Source organism: Notolabrus celidotus, chromosome 10 (genome assembly GCF_009762535.1).
Source record: "Notolabrus celidotus isolate fNotCel1 chromosome 10, fNotCel1.pri, whole genome shotgun sequence".
Lineage (NCBI taxonomy): Eukaryota > Metazoa > Chordata > Actinopteri > Labriformes > Labridae > Notolabrus > Notolabrus celidotus.
The window spans coordinates 21,581,177-21,594,754 of NC_048281.1; the positions used below are offsets into that span (position 1 = coordinate 21,581,177).

At 39.8% G+C, this 13,578-nt stretch overlaps 1 protein-coding gene across 2 annotated transcripts in view; it reads left to right on the forward strand.

Moving 5' to 3' along the window:
- The window catches only part of epha3 (eph receptor A3), a 118,016-nt gene extending 109,523 nt beyond the window's left edge, over window positions 1–8,493 (forward strand). Inside the window, exons 16-18 of one of the 2 annotated variants that reach the window (XM_034693113.1) lie at window positions 366–521; window positions 4,341–4,453; window positions 5,839–8,493. In XM_034693113.1, coding sequence (XP_034549004.1) covers window positions 366–521; window positions 4,341–4,422 — 238 coding nt within the window. In that variant the 3' untranslated portion in view covers window positions 4,423–4,453; window positions 5,839–8,493. The remainder of the gene's footprint in view (window positions 1–365; window positions 522–4,340; window positions 4,454–5,838) is intronic. The other variant, XM_034693112.1, reaches the window with a different exon arrangement.
- The last annotated feature ends 5,085 nt before the right edge of the window (window positions 8,494–13,578 follow it).

Here is a 13,578-nt window from a genome sequence, read left to right on the forward strand (position 1 = left end):
TCTCACATGGTATTTCATGAAACTTGTTGCCATCCACCTATAGGCTCTGAGTTCTCTGGGGTCCAAAATCTTACTGTCACTTCCTAATCCACACTGTGCTGACATTTTTTACTTACATATACATACTTATTCCTGCACAGTGCATATTTTGTAATCACATCAAGATTCATTCATCCATGGAAGAAGTTTTGGGATGGGCATACAAGTTTTCAGTTCAAATGTCTGCTGATTATTTGGGTGATGGCTTGTCCTTCTGAAACTCCTCTGTTATAACATACATATACATGTAGTACAGATAACAGGTCAAAGAAATTGTATTTTAACTGTCCATACATTTTGTTTCTGCGTTTCCTGTCTCCTTTCAGGCCGGCAAACTTGTTGTTGGACAGGAGCAGTGCAGAGGTTCCCTCCATGGGGACAATGGGTGACTGGATGGATGGAATGAGAACCTTACCCTGCAAGGAGGCCTTTTCTGGGGTCAGCTACAGCTCCTGTGACACTCTGGCCAAGACCTCCACAGAGTAAGACAACCACACACATAGACACAGTAACACTTGGATACTCTGCCTATTCATGTCAGTAGTGTTTACAGGGCCCCGGAACCCGTGGCAAGGCCCAGGAATTTGAAGAGACTCCTGGTGAAACACATGCACGCACACACAACCACACACACAACCACACACACACACACACACACACACACACACACACACACACACACACACACACACACACACAAACACACACAAACACACACAAACACACACAAACACACGTTCTGACTAAGTAAGGGAAGCTATAGAGTCCTTACGAAAGGTGTCCAGATGAGACTCATGGTAATCCATAATGACGGGCCTTTAGCCACGCTCTCAATGTTGCAAGTAAGTACAGAGGGAGAAGGTGAGAGCTTGAAAAGACAGAGGGATAAATAGAGAAGGGAGATGTTGGGTTGTGAGTTCTTTAATGGAGAGGGAATAAGAGAAATCATTGAGGGAGGGAGTGAGAGGGGAGATTTGACAAGATAAAAGGGTAAAGAGAGGGGCCTTTGAAAGAGCAAATAAAGGCATAGCTGTCAAATAGGTATGCATGGCTCTCTTTTTTACTGTGAAGCATTAAAATGCAAAGCGAAGATCAAACAAAGATTGTCCGAAATTTATGTGGACGGCAGATCTAGGGGGATTCCATTTGGAGGGCAAGCAGTGCAGGACCTACAGCGAGTTCCCCCTGAGTTGGGATTCGTAGCACTGACCAAATGGCTAAGTCTGCTCTGTCAGTGCTTACAAAAGAATGAGAAGATATCTATTCAGGTTCAACTGTCAGTCTCCTAGATGTGTTCATTTGTATGTCAAACATAACTGTGGCTCTTATTTAGGGTTATTTAAGCCTAGCTGTGTTAAAAACTTGATTTTGATTTCTCAAAACCACGAAACAACGGTAATTAATTCTGGGGCAAGCTGATCACACATGTCATATCAAATCTAGGGGTCACACATTTATAGAGATTATGATTTCACCTCTTCCTGTTGACTGTATGGCAAAAATGTCAGTTTTCAAAAACATGGAAGAGATTTACAATAATACTCTCAACTCATTTCGGGAGCACAAAACTCTAGATTTGTGATTAATGGATGACCAGTTAGCAACAGAGAAAACAAGAAGAGAGGAAGAAAACTTGACAGAGATAAGCAAGGAGTGTTACATAAGGAGCAGAGTGAAAGAGACATCAACCAAACTGAAGAAAACAGACACAAAGCAACAACAAACCTTATCATGGGTTGGGCTTTGGTAGTGTTTAAGGACTGGTTAAGTGAGAAGAAATTGCAAACAGAAAAGTTACAGGAAAGAGGACCTTACTTAATTTTTTTGGATCTGTTATGAATGAAAATTGAAAATGCTGATGTTATCACTTTACTGGGACTGAAAACGTGAACTTTAACACAACTTATAACAGTAAAGGGCACAAAGGTGACTAAAACTGTTAAGTTTAATGTTAAATGGACCCACAAGCACTCAAATAGGAACAATGTTGTCATGAAACCATTACTAACCATCCAATCTGAAAGACTACAATACATAAATAAACCAGTTTGAAATAATGAAATCCTCAATACTTGGAGTCCATATGTTCATATCTTTAATTGGTAGCTGGGTGATAAGCAGTATATTGCATAGTGAGTGGTTGGTTATGCTAAATTGTATACCAAAAAGTCACTGAAGCAAAGCAGAGGGGTCTTGTCCACCCTGTCTAACTCAGTACTGTCTTTAAGCAAATGATTAGACACATTCTTTCTGGCTGTGAAAAATGCAGGCAGTAAATGTAGTCCAGCATAACCATTTTTAAAGTGTAGTAAACTGCTGGGAAATTAAATCTACAAAATACATTTTTTCCCAGCATATGGCTAAGTAAATCATGGCCTTGGATAAATGAGAGTCTGTACTACAGTCTGACTCTTCTGACACAATAGAAATGACTGGCAGATGAAGAGAAATCATTCAGTCAAAGCAGTGTTTTAAACAGCGTGATCGTGATGATGACCAAGTCTCCTTTTAGAGTACAGTTCCTTTATATCCTGTCTTTCTCATTAGCTTTGTCGGCCTGCTGCTGCTTTTTATTGATGTGGAATGTGAGTGAGTAAATAATTGGACATTTCAAATCATTGTGATCAAAGGAGCCATTAATCTTAGAGTTGGCAGCGCCAGGGCCTGTTGCGTGTGAGTGGTGGTCAGTGCTGCTGCCTGTTCTGGACTTAGCAAATCAGCAGTGTTCTTTTTACAGTATTTGGATTATTATTCTAGAAGGAAAGCTATATTAAAGGTTTTCATTTTAAAATATTGGTGAATATTGGAGTTGATTGACCCCAATATCCTAAAATCTACAGTGAGAAAGTGCAAGGTGAACTTATTCCTCAAACAAAAACATGAGCTGAAGTGAGTTACCTGTGAGTGCTGGCCCATTGCTGTGGAAGAAGCAGTTTTTGATAATGGTTGTGACTTTCAAATTAGATTTCTCGCCCTTTCCTTCTCAGCTTATTTCCCTTGAAGGAGCACCATTGTGTTCACTTTGGAAGGTAGACAACACAAGAGATATATTTCCTTTAGAATGTATCTGTCATCAATGAAATGTTCTCCTCAGTCAACACATTACCAAACATAAAGCATACACTGCACAAGGAGAATTGATGAAATATATCACAGATGGACTTCACTGGAATAACTTCACACTAAAGAAATCATATTGGACCCTGATGATTTTTTCTCCTGGTGGAGACTAAATTGAATCACTGCAGTTTTAATCCACTGAAGTCTTGGGCTAAGGCATCCAAGGCTAGCTCAGCTACACAGCAAGCAGCCTTGGCTAAGTCTATGCATTGCTCAATATAGATTTCTCTATTGATTTGTACAGTCTTAATCTAGTCCTTGATATTCAGCACAAGGCTTGGCAATGCTCTGACCTCTGAGGAACAGTAATCATACTTGGCTGCAGTCTGCTGACTCATCTGCTCGAGTAATTGAAGTCCTTTTTCAAGCCGGGATAGAATAGATTGACTCGGAAATGCTGCATCATTTGCTCTATTTTCTTCATCTAAAGAGAGTGCATGCAAAGTTCATTGTCCATATTTGATTAACGTGGTGATGAACTTGACCCAAGCTGTTAAACAAAAGGAAAGCAATCTAAAGTGAAAAAATATACTGACATTATCTTGTACAATTATGCTGCTTATAATCTATGAGGTATTCATAGGCATTGTGCTCCTCTATCAATTAGAACTGAGGAAACAAACCTTGACTGGTTGCTGAGAAAGCATTTTTAAACTCAAACCCTACCTGGTGTGCACTTCATTTAACAGCTTGAAGTGTGAAGCAATTTAGGGGAAATTAACCTGTGCCAATGTGGATTTACAAAGGGATGAGATGGGATTATTTGTGTTAGTCCAGGTTGTTTTTGTTGTTCTGTTTGTTGTATGTATGTTTCTATAATTCTTGAGGTATTAGAAACTTTCACATACATCCTCTCATGTTTCAGTAGTCACATGTATGTTGTACTCCTAGTAAAAGAAAATATCCATTAGGGACCACTAAATCTTGAATGTTTTTATACTTAAAGGTCACTAAGTTTTTGCTTCTATGTTAAAAAACAAAAGTATTATTATTCATTGCACATAACATATTCTTCTTTCCTGATTGTAACATAGATGATGTTTCTGCATTGCAATTGCTGAGCAAAATGCATTTGATTAAGCCTTTGTAAACTGTACTTGGAATACTCTTCTTGAGAGAATATGTATATTGATGACATAAAGTTCAAAGTGTTAACGTTGCTGGGCCTGGCTGTCTCTCAGTAGAGTGGTTCTGACGGAGGTCCACGTCACACCGGCCACTTGCCCAGAATGGGAGCCATCCATGGGAATCACCACTCTCTAACACCCAGCTCCTCCTCCTCAGGCTCTGGATGGTGGGTGGTAGACAAGACCTAGGCCCGACTGGGATCAGTACCCTACTTCAGGAACCATTGATTAGCTCTCACTTGTCTGACTTTTAAAGGGATAGTTGATATTGATTTGCTACTCAACTCGACTGGTTCTAACCAGTTTGACTACACAAAAAAATACTCTTGGAGTTACTTGGAATCCTACAAATATAAACCAGCTTGCAATCCTGCCATCAATTACTGTTAAATGTTTTGACTGATTCAAGAAATGTGTTTCAAATTTAACGCACAAAGCAACTGATATGGTGTTACAAGTAGACACTATTAGGCTTTTATTCTTTTGCAACATAATGCAAGCATTTGTATGTATGTTTAAAGATAAAGGACAGTAGACAATAAACTAAATTTGACTCATTACTAAATTTGAGTCAACTATCCCTTTACATTTTAGCACAAAGTGAAGCATCATGGTGATCTTCCCCCTGCCTTCTCAATATGTTTCAATGTTTTCTTCTTTGGCTGCTCTCAAGGACAACTAAATGCTCTGCTTGCATCTGAATAATATCAACTTTACCGTGAACATTTTGAATAACACTTAATTGTTCAATGACTGAAAGTGTTTGTTGTGTTAATTCCACCACCCTGACTGCAATTCCATTGCTCTTACTAATACAGCACACTGTTTTCATGACTAGTAGAAGTGATGGGATGGGTTTTTTTTGTGTGTACTATGTTAAAAAAAAAATCTAAAGGTTGCAATGCTCTGTGTTTAACATATGTCAAGATGTTTTTAATGTATCTTTCTCAAAATGCTTCATGTTTTAATCAAGCTGACTAACTACTGTGTGTATATGATGTGTATAATACCTAACGTGACACTGATGCTGTAGTGCTAAAAAAGGGTCTTTTTTACACTTGAATGCATGTAACTAAACTACCAACAGCTTCTAAGTATCAACATGTTACAGGATGAACCAGTAACAGTGTGTTATCCTATGTACCAGTGCTGCTCCTTCCACATACCTGCACTGTCAAATGAATCAAAGTCAATGCAAAACAAGAAAGTAGGTCTTTAAGGCTGCTGTGGTCCTTACATTGTTCCCCTGGCAGGGTCATAACAACAGCTGTCAGTGTAGCCCCCATAGGCCCACCTCCCTGTTAGTTAGTGACAGGAAGTGAAGGCAACATCCCCCACTAGACCTCCTTCAAAGATGTGGCAGCCTACCGGCCTTCTGGGAAATGCAGTTTTTTTGTGAATGACAGATGCATGGAAAAGAGCAGGGAGCAGCACTGGAAGCATGTTGTTAAGTGGCATATGGGTGTCATATCCTCCATCTCTAACACACACTTTCCATCTTTTTCCTCTCCAATCTCTCCCTCTCTCTCCTCTTCCTCTCTCAACCAACCAGGGATCTGAAGAAGGTTGGAGTGACTATCGTAGCACCGCAGAAGAAGATCGTGAGCAGCCTCAAAGCCCTTGATTCTCACACCAAGAACGGCCCAGTACCTGTTTAGAAAATGAACCCAACGAATACAAACGCCAGAGACCTGCCTGTCGGTGTGGTTGCTGATCACAGTCTAACACGGTGACTTTAAACTTAAACTGGAAAGGAATGGAAATGGAGGGGGGGGAATTAAATGGTTCAAATGAGGGCTGTCAACGTTTTGTTGAAAGACAATATCAAGGTCTGATGGAAAGAAAAGGGAAGAGTTTAGTGTGGACCTGCCAGCGGGTAAAGCTGTCAACTCTTCAACCCTCCATCCCTCCATGCCCAAGTTGAGATGCCTTACAGACAAAAAATGAGGGTAAAGAGGGCAAAGTTTATCTAAGGGGGTCAGTGAGACCTGATCTGGACTGCGACATAAGGCGAGGACTGGACTAACAAAAAGCCGGAGCTCTCCAAAATTAGCCTAGCAGGAAAGGAAAGTCTTCCTTTTACGGCTAAAAGGGGACGGGCATGCTCACAGTCTCCTCCCACCACGCCTGACCGGCAACCTACGGAACAAGGAGGTGAAATAGCTAAGATGCCTTGCAGGTCGAGCATGGCACATAGCAGTACCTCACCCAGATGTGGACCCTTCCTGGACTTACGAGGTCTGAGGCATGAGATGTTGTAACTACCTACATTTGCTGTCTCTGCGGACACACCAAGATGACAACCGAGCCATTTAACTCTGTAGCTCTAACCTATAGCATTTGCATTCAGTAGACATGTCACATAAAAGCAATAATCATGATTATCAGTTAATTTGTCTCATTGTATGGAAGCTGTAAGTCTGTCACATGTACAATGTATTAAATACTCTGGAGGTGCAGGGGCCATAACACACTTCACACACAGAACTGTCTTTACTGGGACATCTTTGCTCTGTTGGCTTATGACCTGATATTGTACAGTTACATTGCTGTTTCCTCATGCCCTCTGTGTGAAATCTCAGGATGTATACATTATTTAATTTTACAAGTTGAAAAGAGATAGAGAGAACAGAGCAGCGAAGGATGAGAAGACAAAAATTGGGAAACTGATAGAGAGGTATTCATAAAAGGGAAAAGAGAACATGAACGAGAGGTGTCATGCAGACCTCTTCTTTTCGATGCTCCTGATGTGTTGTGGAAGTGTTTTAACCTTGAAGTGAGTCTAAACATGACCTTCTTCTTCAGGTAGGACAGGCTTATCGAGCCAACACAACATCAGGTATCATGGCATATATGGATTTGTGTACAGGAAAGGGAAGGTTGAGAACAACAAGCTGATGTAAGGATGTCTTAGTCCCTTTGTTTTGCCAGCATTGATAACTTATTAACAAAAGCATACATTTAATATAATAAAGATCTTTGTTTTAGTGTAAATTTAGTTCCTTATCTTTAAATCCTGGTGTGTGTAATGCAAAAAGTAGAGTGCCTCCTGTAGCTGGGTTGGATCGCGGTGGGATCCCAAAGCAAAAAGGTCCAGTTTTACCTTATTTTCAGCAAAGTCGTGGTCTTCTCTTATGTTCTCAAAAGAGCATGAGGTTTTTCATCACTGCCCTAAACTAGCAAGGTGTGAACATGCCCTGAGAAACATGCAACACTTTCATAAATGATTGCTTTCTGAGATGGTATCTTAGTACATCATATGTCAAGGTTGGGTTCTCCTAAAGGCACCCCGTAAAGAAAAAAATCTTTGTTCTATGAAGTACAGACCTAAAGATGTTTGTTTCCTTCTTTCATGTCACCCAGTCTAACCCCCAGCCCCAACATCTATCCAGTATTTCTAAACTGGCACTTTGGTACTTTGGTGTTGTTGGTTTGGATACCTTCAAGTTCCTTCCAAGCACTTGCTGTGGTACAAAATATTAGAGCACTTTGAAATGGAACTGTTTTTTGCCGTGGCCATAGATCAAAGCTTGTCTACCAGACACTGGTGATGTTGGTGCTTTTGGGAAACCCAGCCCTGTTCAGTGTGTCAGTCCTCTGTTACTTGGTCTACCTGTGGATGCTGCTGTTGCTGCTATGTGTTCCAATTAGCATGTACATAATGTAAACCATCATAATGATAGCAACTAGCACTACAGATCCCACTATATGTACATGGCCATCCTTCTTTGTACAAATGTTTGTATGTATAAAAGAATAAATAAAAATTGTGCAACATTTTTAATTAAAAAAGAGACAAAAATCATCTGTATTATATTTTATCTTATTTTGAATTTTATTTGTCTGCTTTGTTTTTTTTCTTTTCTACAATAAAAAGGCAATTATGACATTATTATTTATTTGTTAACATTATACAGCGCAATGTTGATGTTTTTTGTAGCATACAGTAAATTATGTGTCAGTGTTATCTGTGTTTTGGTTTTTGACTTACTTTATAAACCTGGGACATCTGAGAGAGCAATACTGTTATGCACCCTTTATCCAGATCCCTCATTTTTTGTCTCAAGACTGACTCGTGTGTCTGTGTGAGAGTTTACGTGTGCAAATGTAGATGGCCTTGTCTACTAATGTAAAATGATTTGTAGTGGAAACATTTATATTTTTATAATAAATATTGGCAAAATATTTTCCAAAAAATGGATGATGATAGACTGGGTCCTGTGTTTTTATTGTAAAATGTGTCGATACAGGAGAGCAACAAATAATGTTGGCTTTTACTTTAACTACACGCCTTTTGCCATATGTTTAAAAGATCACAAGTGAAACAATCATAACTCAGATGTCATCTTTTTTATTTCACATTCCATAGATCAATCTTTTGGCATATGCTGCCTTCTTCAGAATAAAAGCCAGCAATCATCTGCCGGACATATTAAGTGCACGAAACACGTGTTTCAAATCATGGAGGTCACAGGTCAATCAGCATGAACCTAGAAGAAGTCCATGCAAATCATTTGAAGCCAGCTTTATAAATCAGCAAACACAATCTAGAGTCAAGGTATCAAAGCAAAAATAACATAATGATACAACACACATTGCAGCATATTTAATTGATCAGGTCAGTATGACTGCTTATTTATCTCCAGAAAAGGAATCTGAAAATATTGCAAATATTTAAGGGAAAGGAAAATTAACAGGGCAGCTCTGGCTGTAAGGTACAGTCTCTAGATCAGAAGATCGGATGGTTTCCTGTTTTCATATGCTGAAAGGTCCGTGGGCAAGACACTGAACCCCAAACTGTTCCTGGTTGCTAGCGTTGTATATGTGATTAGGATAAGTTAAACCTGACGGCACTTTTCACAGCATCCTTGCCATCAGTGTATGAATGTGTTTGTGAATTGGTGATTATGACATGTAGTGTAAAAATGCTTTGAGTGATCACACGACTAGATAATGTACAGACCACAATATAGACCTATTTACTGTGTATAGGCGTTTTTCCACCGCAGGAACTTTACCCCGGAACTAGGGACTTTGCCCCTGAACTACGTGCGTTTCGACCGGAGAAACCAGGGTCTAAATTTAGTTCAGGGGTAGATAATCTCCCCCCGAAAAGCCCCTGCTTGGGGGGTAGTACTTTTCAAAGGTCCTGGGACTTTCGATTGAACCTAACAGTGTTTGTGGAGCTTACACAGTTGTTGAAACACAGAGGGAGTTCCTGGAAATGCAGACTAGTTTAGTTTTTTATTAAGATTTCAAAATATTACTTAATATAATTTTTTTTCTCCATACGTCACTGGCCTGACTTGCACAATCTACCCGGGACTTCAGCATGGGGTCGAAACGCAGATATCAATGGGGGCACAGGATCCTTTTAGTTCTGGGGAAAGTAATTCTGGGTGCTAAAAGAACCTGGAACTCTTGGTCGAAATGCACCTTATGGTGATATACATGTGGGTGCATGTGCATTTTGCAACAGAAATATGGAAGAGTACTTTCATATCACTCAATAGTTTGTCAAGCTAAACAAGGGAATCTACCACTAAAGATGCAGTTTCTACCTAAACAAACTGACGTGTTGCTCATGGTAAATTACTTTCAGATCCATGTGTTAAGGTAAGTGGAGAGAACACATTAGCAAGTGGACAACTATTCAGTGGACAGACATTTTAAGTGGAAAAAAATCACCAGATAGAGATTATGCACATCTCTGATGCTCATCTGTGGTCATGTAAAGAATGTCTAGTATCAGGACATAGTCACTGAGTTTTGTGTTTTGAAAGAAAAAATCCTCTTAAACTAAGCCAAGCACGAGGCCACTTTGTATGAAACCTGGGTCATAATAAACGATCCAGAAACCTGTGTCCCAACACAGAACTACACTTGAATATTAGGGATGTAATCTGGTTAGATGATATAGTTGTAACATGAACAGGCACACTGCTTCTGTTAACTGTAATTCCAATTTTCACTTATAACTTACCTTCTCGTGTAAAGACTGATTATCTCGCCCCTGTCTAATGTCTAATGTCTGAAACTTTCTGTAGAATTGAGTCCATAGTTAGAAAATCTTGTGGCAACCAACCATGCAACAAGCAGAGATTAACACCACCAGTTTGTCTGTGTTTAAAGCTTGCCAACTTATCTCAATGAATGGGGCAAAACGTTACATTCATTGACAACCAATGTCATATTTTTGATGACACTGGCTGTAAGCAAGTCTATAAGTACAGTCCATTTTCCATTGCCCATTATCAGAAAAATCCCATGTATGTACATAGAATATAAGCAATATTTCATTTAACTTATTTCAAAAGATACATTTTTAATAGAAAAGTACAGGAAATAAACAATGACAAAGGAATTTTGAACAATACTCTTGGATTTTTTAAAGTTTATTCCCTGATACAAAATTGGAATGATGAATGAAATATTCAGTTTGATTGAAACACTTTCTTTTCATTATTGGTAGATCCTGATTTCCACAAAGAAAGCATTTTTGTGTATCTGCTCATCAGCAAGCATTAAATGTGGGATATGCATTTTCCTTCCTTCTGTCCTTCATTTTCTGATAAAAAGTGTATTTATTTTTCTTGTCTTTCTATGCTATACCCATGACCTCTTTTAGTTTTCTCGTTTTCTCCAGAATATTATGGAAAATAAACAGTGTTTTGCATTAGAAAACATTTGCACAGGTTAAGTGAGTTTATGCAAAATTTCTAAGTAGCAACATTGAGTCAGCTTATAGGATGCATCTTACATCTTTTATTTGAACTCTTCCTGTCTTGAACCTGCCACAATTTATCAAGAAACCCTCCCACATCTGTTAACCAGCCTCCTATCAAACCACTCAGTCTCTGTTTTCAATCCCTTCCACCTCCTTGTCCCTGCAGCCACATCTAATAAAGCATTTTGTTTCCGACTTGATTTGTCTCGCGATTTCAATTTTGAAGATCTTTGGTTTTCCCTTTTTATTTTTGGGCTGACTAGGAGGAGATGAGAAGTGTCAGACAAGGGAAAGAATGATGGTTGCTCTGCTCAATGTTGAAAAGCTGACACTATCCAGATGTTCCCAGGCAGATGTGCAAAGAGAGAAGACAGGACACTGCCCTCCCTTTTCAGGAAACAATGAACACAGTATGCTTGACAACGCCACCAATCTGTCTTTTTTTTTTGTCTAAAGAGCCTCCATGGTATTAAAACCACTGGGGTGATGAAAAAGACAGGGAATGCGGAAGTGGAGGAGGTAGAGAGAGAGGGAAGTTAAGTGGAGATGAAGCCAAAGAGAGAATGATAGAAGGCAGGTGTGCCGGAGGCATGATCCCTGTGGCAGCTCAGTTTAACCAGATAAGAACATTTTGAGCAATCACACAAGATAAAGTGATAACACAGGAGAAGATTAACCAGGCACATTCATCATCTTGCTTGGCAATGTGTTCTTGAATGCAGTCAACTTGCTACTACAGATAGAGAACGCATGGTTCCACTTGAAGAGTAATGATAATGAGAAAGCAAAGTCATGATGTGTAAAATTCATTTCCCTTGTTGAACAGGGATAATATGCAATCATCCAAAATTCATCTCTGTTCTTTTCAGATTTTTGACAACCAGCCCTGTTGCTCTATGTGCTCTGGTGCCACAACACCATCAGACAGTTTTGCTTCTGTGGTTGTAAGTAAGAATTTATTTCAGTACATAAATAACCTACAGTGACCCTGAAGGGTAATACACAACAACATTTCAGAAAACACAACAACATTACAGAGAGCACACCGTTTCACAAAACACAACCACCTTACACGTTTGTGGACTGTGACGACAAAAAATTTGATGTCACCTGCACTTGGTGTGGGATAGGTGCGTTTAGTGAGTTTTTTTATAACTGATGGAAACAGGGCAGCACCAAGGCCCATATCCTGTACTCCCCATGTTGAGATGTCTCTTCCTTGGATGGCCTCACCCTTCTCGCTCCTCCCTCTCTTCCGTCTTGGTTCTTGGTAAAAACTGGCCTCCAGCTGTGTGCAGCTGCTTTGGAAGTCCTGAGGCCATGTTTCAAACTCATACTGCTTAGTTCAGCCACCCCTGCAGCCTGCTGGGAAAATGTCATCCTCGTAAGTTCACTTCCTGGGTTGAAGGTTCACTGATAAAGGAGCACCAAATGAGTTACAAACATGTTTTACTGTCAGCAGCAGTAGACTGCGGAGGAATTAGCAGTTCCTTCCATTGTTCTGCAGAGTTGTGCTCAGAGACACAAACTAAGCAATGATGAAACAAAGAGGATCTTATGTGTACACATGTACACTGCAGGGAGCACTAAGCTGTCACAATACTGTCTCTACCACACACATGTAGGTGAGCACATGCAAAGATAGACGGAGTCTGGGTGGTTGTTTTGTAAAGCCTGTGCACTCTGTGGAACCTTAGCACACTGATTCTTGACAGTGGCATCATCACATCCACTTACACACACACACACACACACACACACAGGTCCCCGGACTGCAGTGCTCTCACCACTACTGTCACTTTAACGAATGGGGCCATCACAAAGGGAAGTGAAGCTATCATCACAGCCTCTTCAGTGGTTACAGTGGAGAGAAAACTACAACATATCTGTCATTTTAAGTGGAAAGTTCAGGTATGCTTGTATTTTATCAAGCTAGACCCAGAGTAAAATCCCTGTCACCAAGCTGTATTCCAAAGGAAACTGTTGTTTATGTTTGCTTCAAGTTCATTAGAAGTTTAAAATCACACTCAGGATTTTTACATGTCAACATTACATGAGCAGGGTGTTACTGCATCAGAACAAGCCATCTCAGAGGGTGAATTGGATGTCCCACTGCTCAGTTACAAAAGTTTTGATGTATTGCTAACAGAAAATGTATTTTAGAGATATTCACAAAAGCAACCTCTTGAATAAAGTGTTATATTGAGGTCCTCTTTTGATCTGGGGAAACATATCAGTATCCTAATTTACATAACCACCCATTCACCATGCACCTCTTGTTACCCAGATACCAACTACAGTCATCATGGTATAGATAGAAAAGGTAATTGTTCTTCCAAAACTGTGTAGCCATTGGTAGCGCTATCACGGCTACAGATTTCTCTTTCTTATAGCATGAGACATCAGACCAAACAGGGTCAAGTTAAAACATTAGCCTGCAAATATAATCATTGTTTAATCGAACATTTTCTTGTAAAGTTACGTTAGACAGAGTGAAAGGGTATTTTGCAAGAATGACTCAGAGATGCACTCACACACTCAGCTTGCCTGGATTGCAGGACAGGA